At 39.1% G+C, this 17,774-nt stretch overlaps 1 protein-coding gene across 2 annotated transcripts in view; it reads right to left on the bottom strand.

Annotated features, from left to right (window-relative positions):
* TAF2 (TATA-box binding protein associated factor 2) overlaps positions 1-17,774 on the bottom strand; it is a 106,361-nt gene that overhangs the window by 38,061 nt on the left and 50,526 nt on the right. For both annotated transcript variants that reach the window (XM_075124957.1, XM_075124958.1), the window contains 6 exons: positions 14,834-14,899; positions 12,659-12,911; positions 9,074-9,214; positions 7,611-7,721; positions 3,501-3,694; positions 2,498-2,637 (listed from right to left, as the gene is read on the bottom strand). In XM_075124957.1, coding sequence (XP_074981058.1) covers positions 2,498-2,637; positions 3,501-3,694; positions 7,611-7,721; positions 9,074-9,214; positions 12,659-12,911; positions 14,834-14,899 — 905 coding nt within the window. The remainder of the gene's footprint in view (positions 1-2,497; positions 2,638-3,500; positions 3,695-7,610; positions 7,722-9,073; positions 9,215-12,658; positions 12,912-14,833; positions 14,900-17,774) is intronic.

Here is a 17,774-nt window from a genome sequence, read left to right as displayed (position 1 = left end):
GCCTCAAATTACAAGAGTTGAAAAGCTCTGAAAGTTTGTCATATGTCAGTCTCACTTTGGCACCAGTGGTATCCCTGAGAGCCTAAGCTTTCTACACCCTTCATGAAACTAGATAACGATGAATATTTGTTCAGCACAGTTTGTTTCTGTCTATGCATGTGCAGGTGATAGCTTTGCAGAAGACTCAATGCTCTTGGCTATTATAACAAATCAAATACAAATAATTATCAAAAGCTCACTGCAAAAGTTTACAAATCCTGTTAACTTTTAAACAACTTAGATCAACTGTCTGCGTATTTATAAACTGCCTCAAACATTTTATGAGTTGTTGTATCTCAACAACATTCCTAATTGCCAGCAAGGAAACTATATAATGTCTTGAGTTCCACAGAGGAGTGTAAAAAGAGTATATGTGCTGTCCCTGCCCCAAGAATATACAGACCTCCCTTTTTATGGATGCAATACAAAATCATAGCCCACTTCCTTTATATGAGGTATTCTAAATCACCTTTGTTACAAACGACAGGCATTTCACAGCCTGTTTTATGTCATGTATATACTGAAAATTGGATAACGGGAACAATGAGCACCAAGCCTGTTGGCAATAGAGACTTCACTTCCAAAGATGTATATTTAGACAAAATGTAAATTAATTCACCTGCTAATTTCCTTTCTTCTAGTAATCTCTCTACTCATCTTCACTGGTGGATTTTTGCCTTCCTGTATGCACAAGATTGGCATAGACCTAGTGTCTTGAGGGCAACTCACCTGGCCCTGGCCCTGCCTACCCAGTAAACCACTTGAAGTATTCTTCTAAAGCTGTAACATATCACTTAACAATACATTTTTTTTTTTACCAAATAAGTCATTACCTATAATCACCACTCATGAAAGATTAAGAATTAAATGAGAAAACATTGTGTGTATCAGTCTGTCTTTCCATTGGGTGGGACGGATTAGTGGCAAGATTACTAAAGAGGAAATGAGCTGGTAAGTAAGCTTTCCATTCTCCAGCAAATATTTCCACTAATCCTTACTTAAGGAGGAAAATAGTGAGCAGTGTAACAATTTCTGAATCCTATGGAATACCTATTTGAATATCACTGACAGGAACACTGAAATATATTTGCAAGTCTACACCATAATGTCTGGTGAATGAGAAGACTGAAGACTAGAATGATGCTTTGTGAATCTCATGCACTAAAGCCCTCTCCCTTCTGGAGGTTGTTCTCAACCTTGGGAAGATGACCTTGATGCCCTCAGAGAGTAGGTCTTCTGAGGAAATTAGAATACTTTCTCAATACATCTTATGTACATGGCTACAGAAGATTTTGTGTGAAATGACACAAAAGGTTAAGGTCTCTTATGCCCTGTATTTGAAAGAGAAATTCTAAGCTCTCTTTGAAACCCAACTTGTGCAACACTTGTTCCTTGGATGGGTTATATTTAGATGAAACATATCATGAGTGGGAAGGAAACCCGCTTCTCAGGGGTCAATGAGGGGGAAAAATACCTCAAAATATACTCTACAGAAGGAGAAAACAAATAAGAAAAGAGAAGGGAAGCTCACAATTACCTGAAAAAAATGAAGTATTAAATTTGTAAAGGAATAAGTTGGAGGCCTAGAACAGCCCTGACCACTTTTGTTTGCAGAGACAGAACTTCAAGGAGTTTGCCGTTGGGCGGAAATAACCTGCAAATACTACAGTCGCTCTAATCTGTGCACAGAGAAAGACAAGATCCTAGCCATACTGACTAATGAACAGGTTAAGCTAGTGCTAACTATGCATTTGCATAAATCATTAAAACCTTAATTTCCAAAAGCCTCTGGAAAGTTTGCTAGTGCGGTGTTTTAATTTCAAATGATGGTTAAGAAGAAAGTTACACAATATTTTTCAAGCAGTAAAGAATACTTACCTCAGACCTATTATAGGCACTTTAAACACAGAAAAAAATAAATAAAAGCAAATAATCTTTTCAAAATGGAAACATGCTATAAATAAGCCACATAAGGGGGTAGAAAACCACAATCAACCAAATAGCCAGCCAAGCTGAGCCTCTGTCTTCCAATTTATAATCCAGTATGCCTGCAAATGGTAAATTATAAGCTATTAGCAAAAACAAAAACTAAGGTTGCATCAAGAAACACACAACTTGTTCAAATTCTTTAAATCTTGAAAATAAGTAAAGGGAATTCTTCACCTTTCTATATCACCTATCATACTATCAAAAACACTTTCCATAAGGCATTTCTTTCTATCTTCAGGAGATACTGAAAAGCAATATTCATCCCAACTTCATGAAACTCATGCTCGTAAGGGCAAAAACCTTAATAGTAATCCTATGCTCTCTTTTATCCACACATTGGCTCATCTACTGTCATGGCGTCACTTCATCTGAAAAGTTATTCTACTTAAAATTATTAAGGTCACTGTTCAGGTTTTGCATTAGCGTGTGAATTTTATGCAATGATCGAAAGTTTTTTTAAAAAAATTACCTTTTGTGTAATCAACAACTGCCTCCAAAGCTGCTATTCGGATGTCCACAAAGTGTCCATATTCTGCGTATGTTTTAAAGAGAGCAGGATCACTGGGGACATGTCCATTCTTCTGAAGTACACGAATGGCTTTCAGACAGCTAGATGAGGGTGGGGGTGAATAGGAGGACAATCTGCAGTAAATTTCTGGAATATCAATCTCCGTGAAAAAAGCTATTTTCTTCAATATTATGATATTAATTTGTAAACTTCACTGCAAATTTTCTAGGATAAAACTATCCAACTTACTATGCCACCATGGGTTTTTAATAGTTGTCAGGGCTGTAGGCACACAAAATTAATAAAAGATGAGTTTACAGAGTAGACAAAAACACTGGACCAAATTCCCTACCGGGGCAAATTCACTCCTCTTGGCTTCATGGAGTTGCTCCAATATACACCAGCAGAAAATTTGGCCCATTAAGTTTTGTATTCTATATATTGTCCCAATTGTTTCTCTTGCATAATCTTCATAAATTTACTGTGAATAATAAATATGGGATACATAATGTGATAATTTAATATTGCCATTAAAAATGCAGATTTTTAGATTTTGATGATTTGAGTGTTTAATTTTTCAACATTAAAGTTTCATTAACACTAGTTTTTGCATTTATTTGTTCTGTGAGATTTTAATTTTCTTCCTATTTTCAAGTTTTCTTAATTCTATGGTTTTAAAAATATCTTACATACCTTGAAATATTTTTTAAATGAAAGAATGTTTTTTGCATGCCTTTTAGTGTCCCCCTGCCAAAAAATATTTTCCTGCATTTTGTTAATGTCCTTTTTTGTTATTTAAAATAAAGAGAACACATCATTTAAGACTAGGGAAAGTAAGCTCAATGTGATTACATCAGTGTTAACAGCAGGATGTAGGAAATTAAAAGCAAAACAAAACATTAAACATGACTAGGTCTATTCTCTCTTTATATTTGCATAAGTTTTAGAAATTATTAAATCATACCTGACTGTAATGGTATGTCTGTAACTGGGCAGAAGCTTTTCCATATTTAAGAACCTGGTAATCTCCTCAAGTATGAGTCGAACATCAGGATTTAAATTATCCAGAGTTCGAACTTCATTGTTCACACTGACTGCAGGAGTTACAGAGTTGGCTAGTGCATCAATCAGTTCAGCACGATAATAGTTGTCTGAAAACTGAATCAAAGGACCATCAATTGAACAAAGAGAGGCAGAGCACATTGCATCATTTATTTTTTTACAATAAAACAAACAATGATAAAGCACTTAGTTCTGTTTACTCCTGTACTAAATGTTTAGATAATAGCAGTCTAAAGAGTCACCTACTGCATCAAAAAATAAAACACTGACTATGAAACTGAACGATTTAGTTGCTAGTGCACATACTTTTGAACTTAACATAGCAGGAAGAATATAGTAAAAATCTATGAGTATTCTGTTAATAGTCACACTCTGACCCCGCCCCCCCCCCCAATCTGTGAATGGAATGTTTTTCTCATTTATTAGATCTGAAATAAGGCCCAACACTTTCAAACATGCGTATATTACATTAGGCACTTCAATTCACATTTAGATGTCTAAATTTTCAGAGGTAGCAAAAACTCAAAATCCTATTGGTGTTAATGGGTGCTGTAGCACCTCTAAAAATCAGGACACTTTTTATTAAGGTGGATACATATGGATTTCCACGTTCAGCTCTCTCCCTCTCAGTGCTTCTAAGGTCCTCAACAATGTAGTACATTTGTAACATCCTTGTGAATTAGGGAAGCATCATCCTAATTTTGCATGTAAGGATTTGGGACACAGGTCTGTGGCACAGGTGAGAATTGGCCCTCAGTCTTCAGAGATCCAATCCAATGCCTTAAACACAAGATCATTCCTCTTCCTCGATACACCCTGGTTTGAAATTTTGGTTCCTAACTGTGCTTATTTTGCTTAATTTAAATAAGGACAACATTTTCCTGAAGTGTTCTCTTGGTGAGTGGGGCATGAAAAGATGGTTACCTTTTGTAACTGTTGTTCTTTGAGATGTGTTGCTCATGTACGTTCTATCGTAGGTGTGTGTGCTCACCACATGCACTGGTGCCAGAAGTTTTTCCCTCAGTGGTATCCATAGGGGACGGGCTCTGACACCTTCTGGAGCTGTGTTTAATGCACTGGTATAAGGGGTGCCGCCGGCTCCCCCTGCCTCAGTTACTTTGTGACGGCTCTCCGACAGAGGGGAAGGAGGCTGGGTCATGGAATGGACATGAACAACACATCTCGAAGAACAACTGTTACGAAAGGTAACAGTCTTTTCTTCTTCGAGTGTTTGCTCATGTCCATTCCACTGTAGGTGACTCCCAAGCAGTACCATTGGAGGCGGGTAAGAGTTCATGGATGTGTTGACTGCAACACAGCTCTGCCAAATCCAGCATCATCTCTGGCTTGCTGGGTGATGGTATAATGCATCGTAAACATGTGTATCAAAGACCACGTCGTGGCCCTGCAGATGTCCTGGCTAGTGACAAGCGCCAGGAAGCCCGCCAAAGATGCCTGAGCCCTAGTCGAGTGAGCCTTCACTACTGGTGGAGGCACTGCCTGCGCCAACTTGTTACAAGTACGGGTGGTGATCCGATTGGAAATCCTCTGAGAGGACACCAGAAGGCCCTTCATCCTGTCAGCTATCATGATAAAGAGACAGGTTGATCTGCGGAAGGACTTGGTGCGCTCCAGGTAGAACGCCTTACAACTAGAGCGTGCAGCCGTGTCTCCTCATTGGTCATTTGAGGCTTTGGACAGAACACCGGGAGGAAGAGATCTTTGTTGACACGGAAGTGCAATACCACCTTTGGCTGGAAGGCCGGATGGGGCCACTGCTGGACTTTGTCCTTGTAGAATACCATGTACGGGGGCTCCAAAGTGAGGGCTTTAATTTTGGAAACATGTCTCGCCGAGGCAAAAGTTACAAGGAATGCAACCTTCCACGAAAAGCTGGAAAGGGAACAAGAAGCCATACGCTCAAAGGATGGACCCATGAGCCTGAAGAGGACCAGGTTGAAGTCCCATTGGGGAACCAGGTCCCGGATTGGCAGAAAGAGTCTTTCTAGGCCTTTGAAGAACCTGATCGACATCTCATGCGAGACCACCATCTACCTGTATGCAAGGATGGAAGGCCAATATGGCTGCCAGGTGCACCTTGATCAAAGAGAAGGCGAGACCTTGGTGCTTTAAGTGAAGCAGGTAATCCAGGATGGACTGCAGAGACGACTGGGTTGGGGAGATATTCCGCTCCAACGCCCAGTAGGAGAAATACTTCCACTTTGCCAGGTAAGTTGCTCTGGTGGAGGGCTTTCTGCTCTCCAAGAGAACATGCTGTACCTGACTAGAGCAGGCTTGTTCCTCTGGATTCAGCCACGCAGCATCCAAGCTGTGAGGTGGAGAGGGGCGAGGTTCGAGTACAGGAGTCGACAGTGATCCTGCGAGAGTACATCTGGGCAGCTGGGAAGTGGCCACAGGGCTGCAACGGCCAGGTCCATGAACCAATGCCGAACAAATGCTGGTGATGGCACGCTGGGGCGAACATAATGACCCATGCCTTGTTCCTCTTGATTTTTGAGAGGACTTTGCTGATGAGCAGAATTGGCGAGAAGGTGTACATCAGGTCTCCTGACCAAGACAGGAGAAAGGCATCAGACAGTGAGCCTCTGCTGAGGCCTTGGAGAGAACAAAACTGATGACACTTTCTGTTCTGTCTGGGGGCGAACAAGTCCACTCGGGGAGCTCCCCACTTCTAGAAGAGCATTCTGATGACCTCTGAGTGAAGGGACCATTCGTGGTGAAAGAAGGACCTGCTGAGGCAATCCTCCAGCATGTACCAGACGCCAGAGAGGTACAAGGCTTCCAGGTGGATTGCATGCTGGATGCACAAGTCCCATAGACAGAAGGCCTCCTGGCACAGAGCCAACAGTCAAGCTCCCCCCTGCCTGTTGACATAGAACATGGAGGCCATGTTGTCCATCAACATCTGCACTGCCTAGCCCGACAGTTGGGGAAGGAAGACACAGGAAGCCAGGCAGATGGCTCAGAGCTTACTCATGTTTATATGCAATGCGCGCTCCTTTCGAGACCATAACCCTTGAGTCAGCAGTGTACCGAGATGTGCTCCCTAATCAAGGTCAAATGCATCCGAAATCAGGGAGACCATTGGTCACAGGCTCGCAAACAGCACACCTTCCAGCACCAGAATCAGGTCGAACCACCACTGCAGAGAGGTAAGTACCCGCGGACGGATTGCGATGACCTTGTCTAGGTGATATCTGGCTGGGGAGTAGACCAACGCCAGCCACATCTGGTGGGGATGCAGCCTGAGTCTCGCATGTTGGAAAACGTAGATGCATGCTGTCATGTGCCCCACTAGTCTGAGACTGACCCAGCCAGTGGTGAGTGGATGGGCAGTGATACTGGCAATCAGATCTGACATTGCCTGAACATGGCCTCTAGCAGGAATGCTCTGGCTCGGGTAAAGTCTAGCACCGCTCCGATAAACTCTTATCCGTTGGACCAGAATCAATGTTGATTTTTGTTTGTTTGTTTCTCAACAGGCGCAGAGCTTGACAAGTGGCTTGCAACATCTCGATGCTGTACTGGACCTGGACCCTGGAGAGGCCCTTGATGAGCTAGTCATCGAGGTACGAGTAAATCTGAATACCCCAATGTCTCAGGTAGGCTGCCACCACGGACATGCATTTCATAAACATCCTTGGTGCCGTTGCTAGGCCAAAAGGGAGCACTGTGAATTGGAAAGGAACTGTCCCAACTTCGAAATGTAGCAACAGTCTGTGTCCATGAAACATCGATATGCGAAAGTAAGCATCTTTCAGGTCAATGGTAGCGTACCAGTCTCCTAGATCCAGGGAAGGAATGATGGAGGCCAAGTTATCTATTACCAGTTTTGCTGAATCAGTGTGTATATTCACACATTATATGTTCACATACATATAAGTTAGTAGCACAGGGCATTGTACAGAAAAGACTATTGCTCTATATACTGCATATAAGAAGAGAGTGTCATTAAAATAGATCATCAAACATTTTCAGACAGGTTCCTTACCTTATTTTTCCTGTTGTCATTGTACTTGATTAGGTCTAAAATAAATGTTAAAACCTCTTTAGGACAGAGGTTATGAACATCCCTCAGCAAGGCCATGGCAACAGGCATAGTCTGTGTGAAGATTAAAATAAAATTTTTATTATATTAGCACAAAAAACAAAAACATTAAATATTAAATCAAACAATGAGCAATGAACAGTTTTACATTTTGAAAAGCAATTTTTAGATGGCTTTTGAAAGTCAGACTTCATGCCTTATATACAAAGGGTTGCACAATTTTTAGTTGAAAGTACTGTGAAGTTATTTTCTAAAAACAGTTAGCTCTGATGGAGACTGGAAATGGCTCTGAGTATGCAGGAGAGGAAGTTGATGCCAGGCAAATAAGGCTAAACATGGCAAATGAAACATCATGAGAAGCAGAATCTAATATTTAGGAAGCGGAGGGTTAAGAGAAACAACACTAAAGGTAGCAGGAGAGAATAAACAAAGACCAAAAGCATTTGAGACTGCAAGAATAGGAAAGAAGGCTGGGATGAGAGAGAGAGAGAGAGAGAGAGAGAGATGGTGAAAAAGGGTGAGTATTTTTGGAGGGGAGGGGTGGGAGAAGGATGTGGAAGAAGTGTGATTAAAACTAAAGTTAGGAGGTAAAAGGCCTATGGAACAGAACTCAATAACCCACAATTCTTTTAAAAACAGAGCTTGACAGGAAATCATTGTCAATCATTTCAATTGTTGTTATTTTTATCACAATAGCAAGGAGGGGCCTCAAAAGATTGGGGCACCTTTATGGTAGGCACTGTACATATACAGTATAAAAGACAGTCCTTGACTTGAGAAGTTTAGAATCTAAATTTAGATGCAACAAGTGGGTTTGACAAACCATAGGATGGAGAGGGGAAAACAAATGGCAACAGTGAAAAGATTATTCCGTTCTGCAGGCTAACTAGTGCACAACTTCAGATTCCATAATAATGACTTTTGAATAATATTTGTCATAAGAGATTCTTGGACATCAATTAATTCAAAAAACAGCTGACAAATAATATGAATATTTAACTTTAGGTAAGAGGAACAAAAATTGTTTAACAATGGTAACTAAAAACATAAGTTCTGTGTAAGATTACGTTTGCACATACTCACAAAACATTTTCCTCTATTATGCCCATATACTTGGTTCTGAATAGTGAAATATATTTTAAATTTAAAAGATTCCTGCTCTCTATTAGCTATTCAGAAAGAAGAACTGTTATAACTTTCAAATTACTGTCTGCTGACAAGAATGGAACAGACACAGCATAACAAAGTTAGATACAGTCAGACTGAGATTGTGGAGAGAACCAGTGATTTTGGCTTGTGGCTCAGACAGTGTTTTTACTATTTATATTGTGGAATTTGTCACTTGTAGAAAAAAACTTCTTCCTTTGACATATCTTTAAAAAGTACAATGAGAAAACATATTTTACCTTTTGCAGAAAGTAGCTTTGAAAGTTCATGAAGTTGTTGGTCTTCACAATGTTTGGACAACTTTTACAACAAAACATTCGGGTAAAGAGTGACTTCATGGCTGGTGGTCCTGTCCATGTACTTACCATGGAATTTGCAATCTATATAATTAGGGGGAAGGGAAGGCACATTACCACCACCTCTGCAAGTTTATCATAGGCTGAACAAAAACACACATATTTGTTTCCAATAATTAAAAAAAAATACAATAATTGGACAGAATGAACAGCATTCTTCCATATGCTTGCATACTCTTTTCAACAGAAACATATTTTTATCAATATAATATCATCTCCAACATACCTTCTATGCACTGGAACTAAAATGTGTGGAACTCATTTTACTTATAGGAAGTCTGCAACTAATTACCATTGCACGATCAATTTCTGTTTTTAATTGTTTCCTCCTTTTATATTTTAGACAAATATTTTCTGTTCATTAAGCCAAATTTTCTGTCTCTACAGAAGCCAATTATGGACGAGACATTTGCAATAACAACTTCCCAAATTTACCCTGCCAATAACCTCAACCTAGATTTCAACCACGCGTCAACCACCTCAAGAGTAAAGGACCACCCCAAGAGTAAAAGGCAATTCAGGCTCCTGTCTAGCTGTAGTCATGGACTATGAGCAGACTGCAGTCAGGCAAATCTTGTGGTAGGGTGGTGGGAATAGGGACTTCTGCCAGAGATGACTGGTGCCTGCTGAGAGTTGGGGGACACTATTTAAAGATTCACCCCTCCCCCCATAGCTTGAGTCTCCCCACCAGCACCACCGGCATGCCCACCCTCTTACCCTCAGTGGCCCCTCCCTGAAGCTCTCAGGTGTTAGCTCTGCGTGGAGAGGCAGCGGCAAACAGCTGGGAGCTTCAGGGAGGGGACATTGCTTTAGCTTCACAAGGAGAGGCAGCAGCAAAAGCATCTGCTCTCCCTGCAGCTCCCAGCTATTTGCTGCTGTCTCCAGCAGCTGCCATGCAGGGAGAGGGCTTGGCAGCACCATGTGACTGAGCGGGGTCAGCAAACCCTAGCAAAAATCTGGAGGGACACATGACCCTCTCTGTCTCCTCTGGCTTCTGCCCAGCGGGGAGGGGTTCTTGGGGCTTCAGCCCCATGGGACATGTCTGCCAGGGCTCATGAATTCAGCAGGAGCAGGGCTGAAGTCCCAAGCTCCGGCAGTTGCCTCCGGCCCTCAAACTTCTGAACATTGTTGTGTGTGGCTTGGAGGGTCAGTAAGTTTGGCCACCCCGATCTATAGGACCAAGATCATCTATATTAAATTGAGCCAACAGCAGTATCTTTAGTATCTTTTTATATTTTTTTTTACTTAGTCACATTAATTTCTTACCTTCTCAGTCACTGACTTAGCCACTTTTTCTGTTTCTCTGTTCTATTTACATGCTATAGTTTGCATGTGGCCTTTGGTGGAAATCTTCCATGCATGCATGAATTAAATGAATGACCAAGTTTTCCAAACCACAAGGTAAGAAGCTTGTCTCGAGTTATTTCTACTTTCAGGGAATATATAAAAGCTCTAGGACAGCTTCAATGTTCCCATCTAACTTATACTGTTCACATCATATTCAACCAACAATATATTTTTCCTTACAACTTTTAACAAGAATTGACCTTTCTGTTCCTGCTGTCAATCCCTAAGCATATTTCTTCCTTAACTACAGTAATCACCTCCTCTCCCTTAATATAAAATTTGGCCCTTTACTAGACAGTAATCTTCTTTGGACTAATAGGGACCATGGCTACCTTTGTCTTTGAATAGCACCTAGCACAATGGAATACTCTGGGCACTCCTGCAACATAATTATTTTGAATACTAATAAACAATTATTATCTTCACCATCACCAATCGCTCAATGAAAAATATTCAAGCCAAAATCTCTCTCAACCATTGCTTCAGCCATGTCTTCTCTCTCGATATTCCATTTGACTGACTTCTCATTATGCTGCAGAGGACGTTCAAATTTCTTTCCCTAGTTTTTAAGTCCCTACACACCTCTGATCTGGTCTCCTTTTGCGTTTTCCACTATCAAGGATGCCAAACTCAAAGTGCCTCACACATCTGTACCTTCTTCCATTTTGTCTTTTTATACTTAGAATATCCTTTCAAAATCTACATGTCAAACCTTCACCCTGGCCTAACTCAAATAACTCATGAAAAAACCTCTTCTGCCACATCCCCTAAAAATTATGACGATATGCATATTTATATGTATATATGTGTGAGTGTATATACACAAACAAATCAAGATGTGTGCAGTAACTGTATAACCAAATATCCATAATCATATTCTTCCATGCTCCGGTCTGGTTTATGTTATAGCCTCACTTGTCTGTCAAATCATTTAGATTATAATCTCTCTGGGGGCTGGGATCTGTCTTTTCTGTGAAACACCTACCACTTGCATGGACATCAATTTGTTCATATAGCTACACTCAGCAGAATTTACTCTGTTTACCAGGAGCAAACAATACTGCGATAAAAGTGTTCAGTATAATAAACTGTTTTTAAAGTGAAAAATGAAATGAGGGAAGATGCTATCAAAGATGTTAATTTTTAATATTCACTTTTAAGCAAGAGACATACTGAGTTTTTCATAATGAATTCATTCAGAGCACTCCAATAAATATGCACGCCACTGTCGAGTCAGAAACTGACTGTATCAATGACAGTACATAATGGAGAAAGTGTACTTCTATTTTTTGTGCTAGTATTTTGTGATGCTAAAATACGTTGCCACAAGTCTTTTGATTTTGAAAATAATGCTACTTAAACATATTTTCAAACAGATATATATTGTATACATTCTCGTAATGATAGAAAGGAAGTTCAGAGAAATTAATCTATTACACACCAGAAAACATTCAGCTACTCCTTGATTATGTTTAAGATTTTTTTTTAATTTTCACTCTTTTTACATTTCTACCTGTAGGTTTCCAGTGATATCCAATTTGCTTTTTATTTGAACTCCTTTAGTACTTACTAGTTTTGTAACCAAACTGTCTCCCCGGCCTTTTTTAAGTCAACAATTTGATTCTTAATTTTCAAATGTAGACTAACATTACATTTATTTTTTCATCACTCAACCTAAAGATATATACTGCAACAATCTGAATGCACATAGTAGTCTCTCTCATGCTATAAAGGTGAAATTCACCACTTCACCAGATTTCTCAGAAGAAGGGCCAAGGACTTTCCCACCAAAATAAAATAAATTTTGGCTCTCTGAAAAATTTTTAAACAAAAGTTCTTTTATTTCTGCAACTTAATGAAATCTGGAAAAATCCCTTGTGGTTTAAATGTCTGACATCTCAATTTTGACAATTATTATGAAAGCTTTCTGCAGTCTCCGTTTACAGATTAAAATAATAAAGCTTTCCTTTCAAATCAGTCATGTTAAAAATACTTGGCAAACCACTTTAAACAGGCCAGATATCAAGCCAATTTAAGAACTATGATGATTTTTGACTCATTTTCAAATGTTTACAATGTCTAGCAGATTTCTCTCATTATTTCTATGCTATGTGATCTCACCTTTGCAAGACAGAAGCAGGCCAGCATTCTCACTCGGTAGAAACATTGCTCTTGTTCTAGTATATCAGTCAGGGCAAGTCGTGATGCTGGAGTGGGGAACTTTTCCAATGCCAAAATGGATTCTTCTTGTGCAACTACATCTCTCTCATACCGAAGCTGATATTGCCACATGAAGTCAGCTTGTTCAAATTCTACCTTCCTCAATACAGACATATCTGGATCTATTCTAATCCAGAGTAAAGGAGAATCAGCACTAAAAAAAGACACACAAAACATTCATAGCTTAAAACATTGTAAGCCTACAATAGTAAATAAAAATGATGTCTCAGCTAATTGTAAATTAACAAAAAATAAATAAAAATGCTAAACCACTATTAAACATGCTAAACTGCTAGCCATATGACAGGTAACAGCAAAATAAGTAATAGTCTTGATGTGTTTAATTCTCTTTCCTCAGAGACTGTATCTGGCATGGCTGAACAACGCTAAGACCACCCACAAGATGGCCAATAAGAGAGAATGGCACTGATGGTTTTTAACAAGTGGTGAACTATCATGGTGGAAACTGACAGGGATCACCAGCTCATTTCACAGACACCTAAAGCTATTAAAAGATCCAAGTCATAAGTACTACTACACAGGATTTAAAGTAGTGACCCAGAATCAAAAGGTTCCATTTACCATATTTCATTTCCACAAATTAAATTATTTAGTGGTGCCCTCCAAAAGGGTGTTTTCCTCCAATACAATATTATATAGCACTGTAGCCATATATAACGCTTTACAGGCCAGTAAAGGCCTCTGTTCCAAGAAGCTTATCATGTAAAAGTCAATAACACAGCAAGATGATGACACTCAGCAATAAACAAAGGATAGGGAGAGAGCACAGGAGGAGGATGAGGTTATCGATAATGAACATACGCATATCTCATGCTCTTAATGTATGCATCTTTATATTTATTAGCTTGTATAACTTCTGGGGAGAGGGAAAGCAGTGGCACCGAGAGGTGAAGTAGCTTGCCCAAGCACACACCCTGGCAGATCCAGGAACAGAACTCAGGGCTCCCAAGTCCCTGTGCAGTGCCCTAGCCACATGACCATAAATGATCAGAACCATTTACAGTTAATTTTGATCATCTCTTCTTTTGTACATGATACCTGCACTATTTGTCAAATTATTTTTGTGTATTTAATATGTAGAAATTATTCATTAAAAAATTCACCAATGAAAACGTCCTCTATAAATTTACATTACTAGATCACATGTTCAAAAACGAGGCTTAATTTATCAGATTCTTTTACCCCTAATTCTCTTGAAGAGTAACAGGCAATCTGCCTTCCTTCATGGAGGTGATGACAATGTTTACCAATAATGGACCACTGGCCTTCATCAGCACAGGAGTACATGAAAGTTGCCAACACCTTCAGTAGTTCAGAGAACAAAACCAGTTCAAACTCACAGAGAAAACAGTGGGCATTTGTTCACAGCAAGAACTGACCCTGCTTCCCTGAAGCAAGATAGTTCCAAGTGAATTAATACAAGAGTTTATAAATATACTTTTAGCATATAGGTCTCAGTACAAAACATTTGTATATAATTAATTTGCAGTCAAGATGGATTAAGTATAAATGAATCCCAGATTTCAGGAACTCATCTAAGATAGATCCATCCATCCAGGTACTCATATGGCCTTCACTGAGCTCCATCAAATATTTCCCTAAGTTTAATGCAAGGGCAACAAATTCTACTGCAAAACTAAAATTGCAATTAACACTTCTTTATTAAATACTTGTTTAAATTTTATTGTTAAACTAAGTTTAGAGATATGATTAGAAATGCACAGGAATGAACATCTTCATTTATTCCAATAGATTATCATGCCCAGTTTGAGCTTTCTACAAAAATGGCTCATATTACTCTACCCATTTATAGTAGAATAATAAGAATTTCCTAAACTATCCCCAACTAGGAAAATAAAACCTCAGATATTGAAAAACAATGACAAATATAAAAATGATACGGATTACAGGAATAAACAGCAATTATGAACTGAAAGATAAATATTATCACCCAAAACCTTAAAAAATGCCTACGGCATATATTAATACTAATAAGGGAATTATATGTAAGCATGGAGGAGACAATGTCCCTTTGTCTTCAACAAACCAACTTACTCCATTGCAGAAAGATCCATGTCCACCTCTTCTCCATTCATTAACGGAATCTTTTTTTTCTTATTTCTGTGTTTTAAAAAAGTGATACAATTTAAGCTAGACCTTAAAAATGAAGAATAACTACACTGACTCTTTCTCTCTCTATATATAACAACATATAACATGTTTAAATCAGGATTAAGTGTAATATGTGATCACTGTGAAAACTGAGATAAAGTACGTGTACCTATTAAAAACACCATTATGTTATAGCAGAGGTTCTCAAACTTCATTGCACCACAACTACCTTCTGACAACACAACTAATACATGAACCCAGGGGATGGGAAGGAGCAGAGTCCGAGCCCTGCAGCCCTGGGTGGAGGGGGAGACAGGGGCACAGCCCGAGCATCACCACGTTGGGTGGGGAAAGATGAGACCGGAGCCCCAGCCCCACTGCCCTGGGTGTGGGGTGGAGCTCGGGCTTCAACACTGGATCCTAGCAAGTCTAATGCTGGCCCTGGCAACCCTATTAAAATGGGGTTGCGACTCACAGTTTGAGGTCCCGACTCATAGTTTGAGAAGCACTGTGTCATGGGTTTATACTTCAGTCTTTCTAAAGTCCTCTCTGCCGGTGGTCCTGACAACACCCCATCAGTGATGCCACTTCCGTGAAGAGGTATTTTAGCTTTGTTTATTAAAATTTCTCATTGTGTATTTTGATTATGTTTTGCTGAAGGTGGGGTAACATCATGGCGTACATATGCATGTTCGTAGTTTTTGTAAAACTCCAAAATAAATGATTTTTGGGAAGGGTCTTTTTTTAGTTACTTAATTCCCCTTCTCTCCCACTCTGACTCATTTAAGATCCTGCAAACCCTTACTCACATAACTTGAAGCACATGAGGAGACCCACTGTTTTAAATAAGACTACAGTACTTACATGCTTAAAATTAAGTACACACATACATCTTTGCAAAGTTGAGGCTGAAGTGATTTTAAAAAAATCTTTTTAGGAGACTGAGACAATCTGAATAGGGAGGTATTTGGTTTGTTTTATTCATCAGTTTAATCAATACAGTCTTGATAATTTTAGGGAAGGGGAAAATATGATATTTTTTAATCCAGTTGTCTGACTTGAGTTATTTCTTGTTGTTTCTGTTCTTCTTTCTTGGGGAGATTTCCCATTCAGAGCCATTTCTCTTTGAGCAATTCATAAAGAAATTAAAATTTACTAAAAACTCTTCCATATTACACAAACAAGTTTCTGTTTAGATTTTTACAAGGCCTAGGAACTTTATGAACAACTGGAAATTTGTTGTCAAGTCTTAGTATCTGATTACCTGTGAATGTAGTGCTAATGACAGGTTCTGCTTTTTCCTCTGAATTTTCTCTCTTTGACACATTGTAGATATGTCTGCTAATTATATTATATTATTATTGCCTTCATTTTCAATAAGATAATATGGAACATGTGCATGAAGTCAGTATGGCTGATAGAAATGAGCTTCTAGAAATGAAAATTACCATAGCTGACGTGGAAGAAGAATTCAAAGAACTTAATGCACTCAAGTTGGGGGCACTGAGTAATTTCCATACCAGAATACTTAAAGAACTGGCACATGAGATTGCTAGTCCAGTAGCAAGGATTTTAATACATCTATCTATTTGGGAGAATAGTCATCTACCAATGCCTGGAGAAAGATAATGTTGTACCTATATTTAAAAAAGGGGGAAAAGGTGATCCAGGCAATTACAGACCTGTTAGTTTGACCTCAGTACTATGCAATTATTCTTTCCTTAACAATTAGAACAAATTGTGAAGGAACAAAAAATTAAATTCAAGGAGGTAAAGGGATGCAATGCAACATGGGTTTACCATGCCAGACTAACCTACTTTCAGAAAATAACTGATTTTTTAGATAAATTTAGATTTAGATTTTTTAGATAAATCTAATGTACTTGGACTCCAGTAAAGCATTTGATACAGTACCACATGGGAAATTATTAGTAAAATTAGAGAAGATGAGGATCAGGTACTAGAACTGTCAAGTGAATAAGGTACTGACTAAAGGGAAAAAGGCAAATGATTGTGCTGAAAGGTGAATTACTGTATTCAAGGGAGGTTACTAGTGGAGTTACTCAAACATAGGTCTTGGGAGCAATCTTATTCAATATTTTTATTAATGAGCTTGGCACAAAAAGTAGGAGTGTGCTAATGAAATTTTGCTGATGATACAAAGTTGGGAGGCAATCTCAATAAAAAAGAGGAGCTGAATATTACACAGGAAGAGACGGATGACCTTGAATACTGGAGTGACAGAAATGAAATGAAATTCAATAGCACAAAGTTCACGGTCATGCACTAAGGGTCTAATAATAAGAATTTCTGCTACAAGCTGGGGGCTCATAAGTTGGAAGCGACAGAGGAGAAAAGAGATCTGGGTATGTGGGTTCATCACAAAAAGGATACTATGAGCCACCAAAGTGACATGGCTGTGAAAAAGGAAAATATGATTCTAAGCTACATCAGACAAGGCATTTCCTGTAGAGACAGAGAAGTATTAATGCCATTGTACACAGCACTGAGACCTCTTGGCATACTGTGTACAACTCTGGTCACACATGTTCAAGAGTAATTAATTTAAACTGGAACAGGTGCAGAGAAGAGCCACTAAGCTGATCAGGGGAATGAAATGCCTATCTTATGAGAGGAGATTGGAAGAGCTTGGCTTGTTTAGTCTAACAAAAAGGCGGCTGAGAAAAGATATGATTGCTCTCTATAAAGGGAGAGTAAATACCAGGGAGGGTATTTACCACAGAGTTATTTAAGATAAAGAATAACGTTGGCACAAGAACAAATGGGTATAAGTTGGCCATGAACAAATTCAGACTTGAAATTAGGTTTCTAACCATCAGAGGTGAGGTTCTGGAACAGCCTCCTAATAGGAGTTGTAGTGGCA

The sequence above is a fragment of the Caretta caretta genome, chromosome 2 (genome assembly GCF_965140235.1).
Source record: "Caretta caretta isolate rCarCar2 chromosome 2, rCarCar1.hap1, whole genome shotgun sequence".
NCBI classification, from domain to species: Eukaryota; Metazoa; Chordata; order Testudines; family Cheloniidae; genus Caretta; species Caretta caretta.
This window is presented reverse-complemented; position numbering and strand designations above follow the sequence as displayed.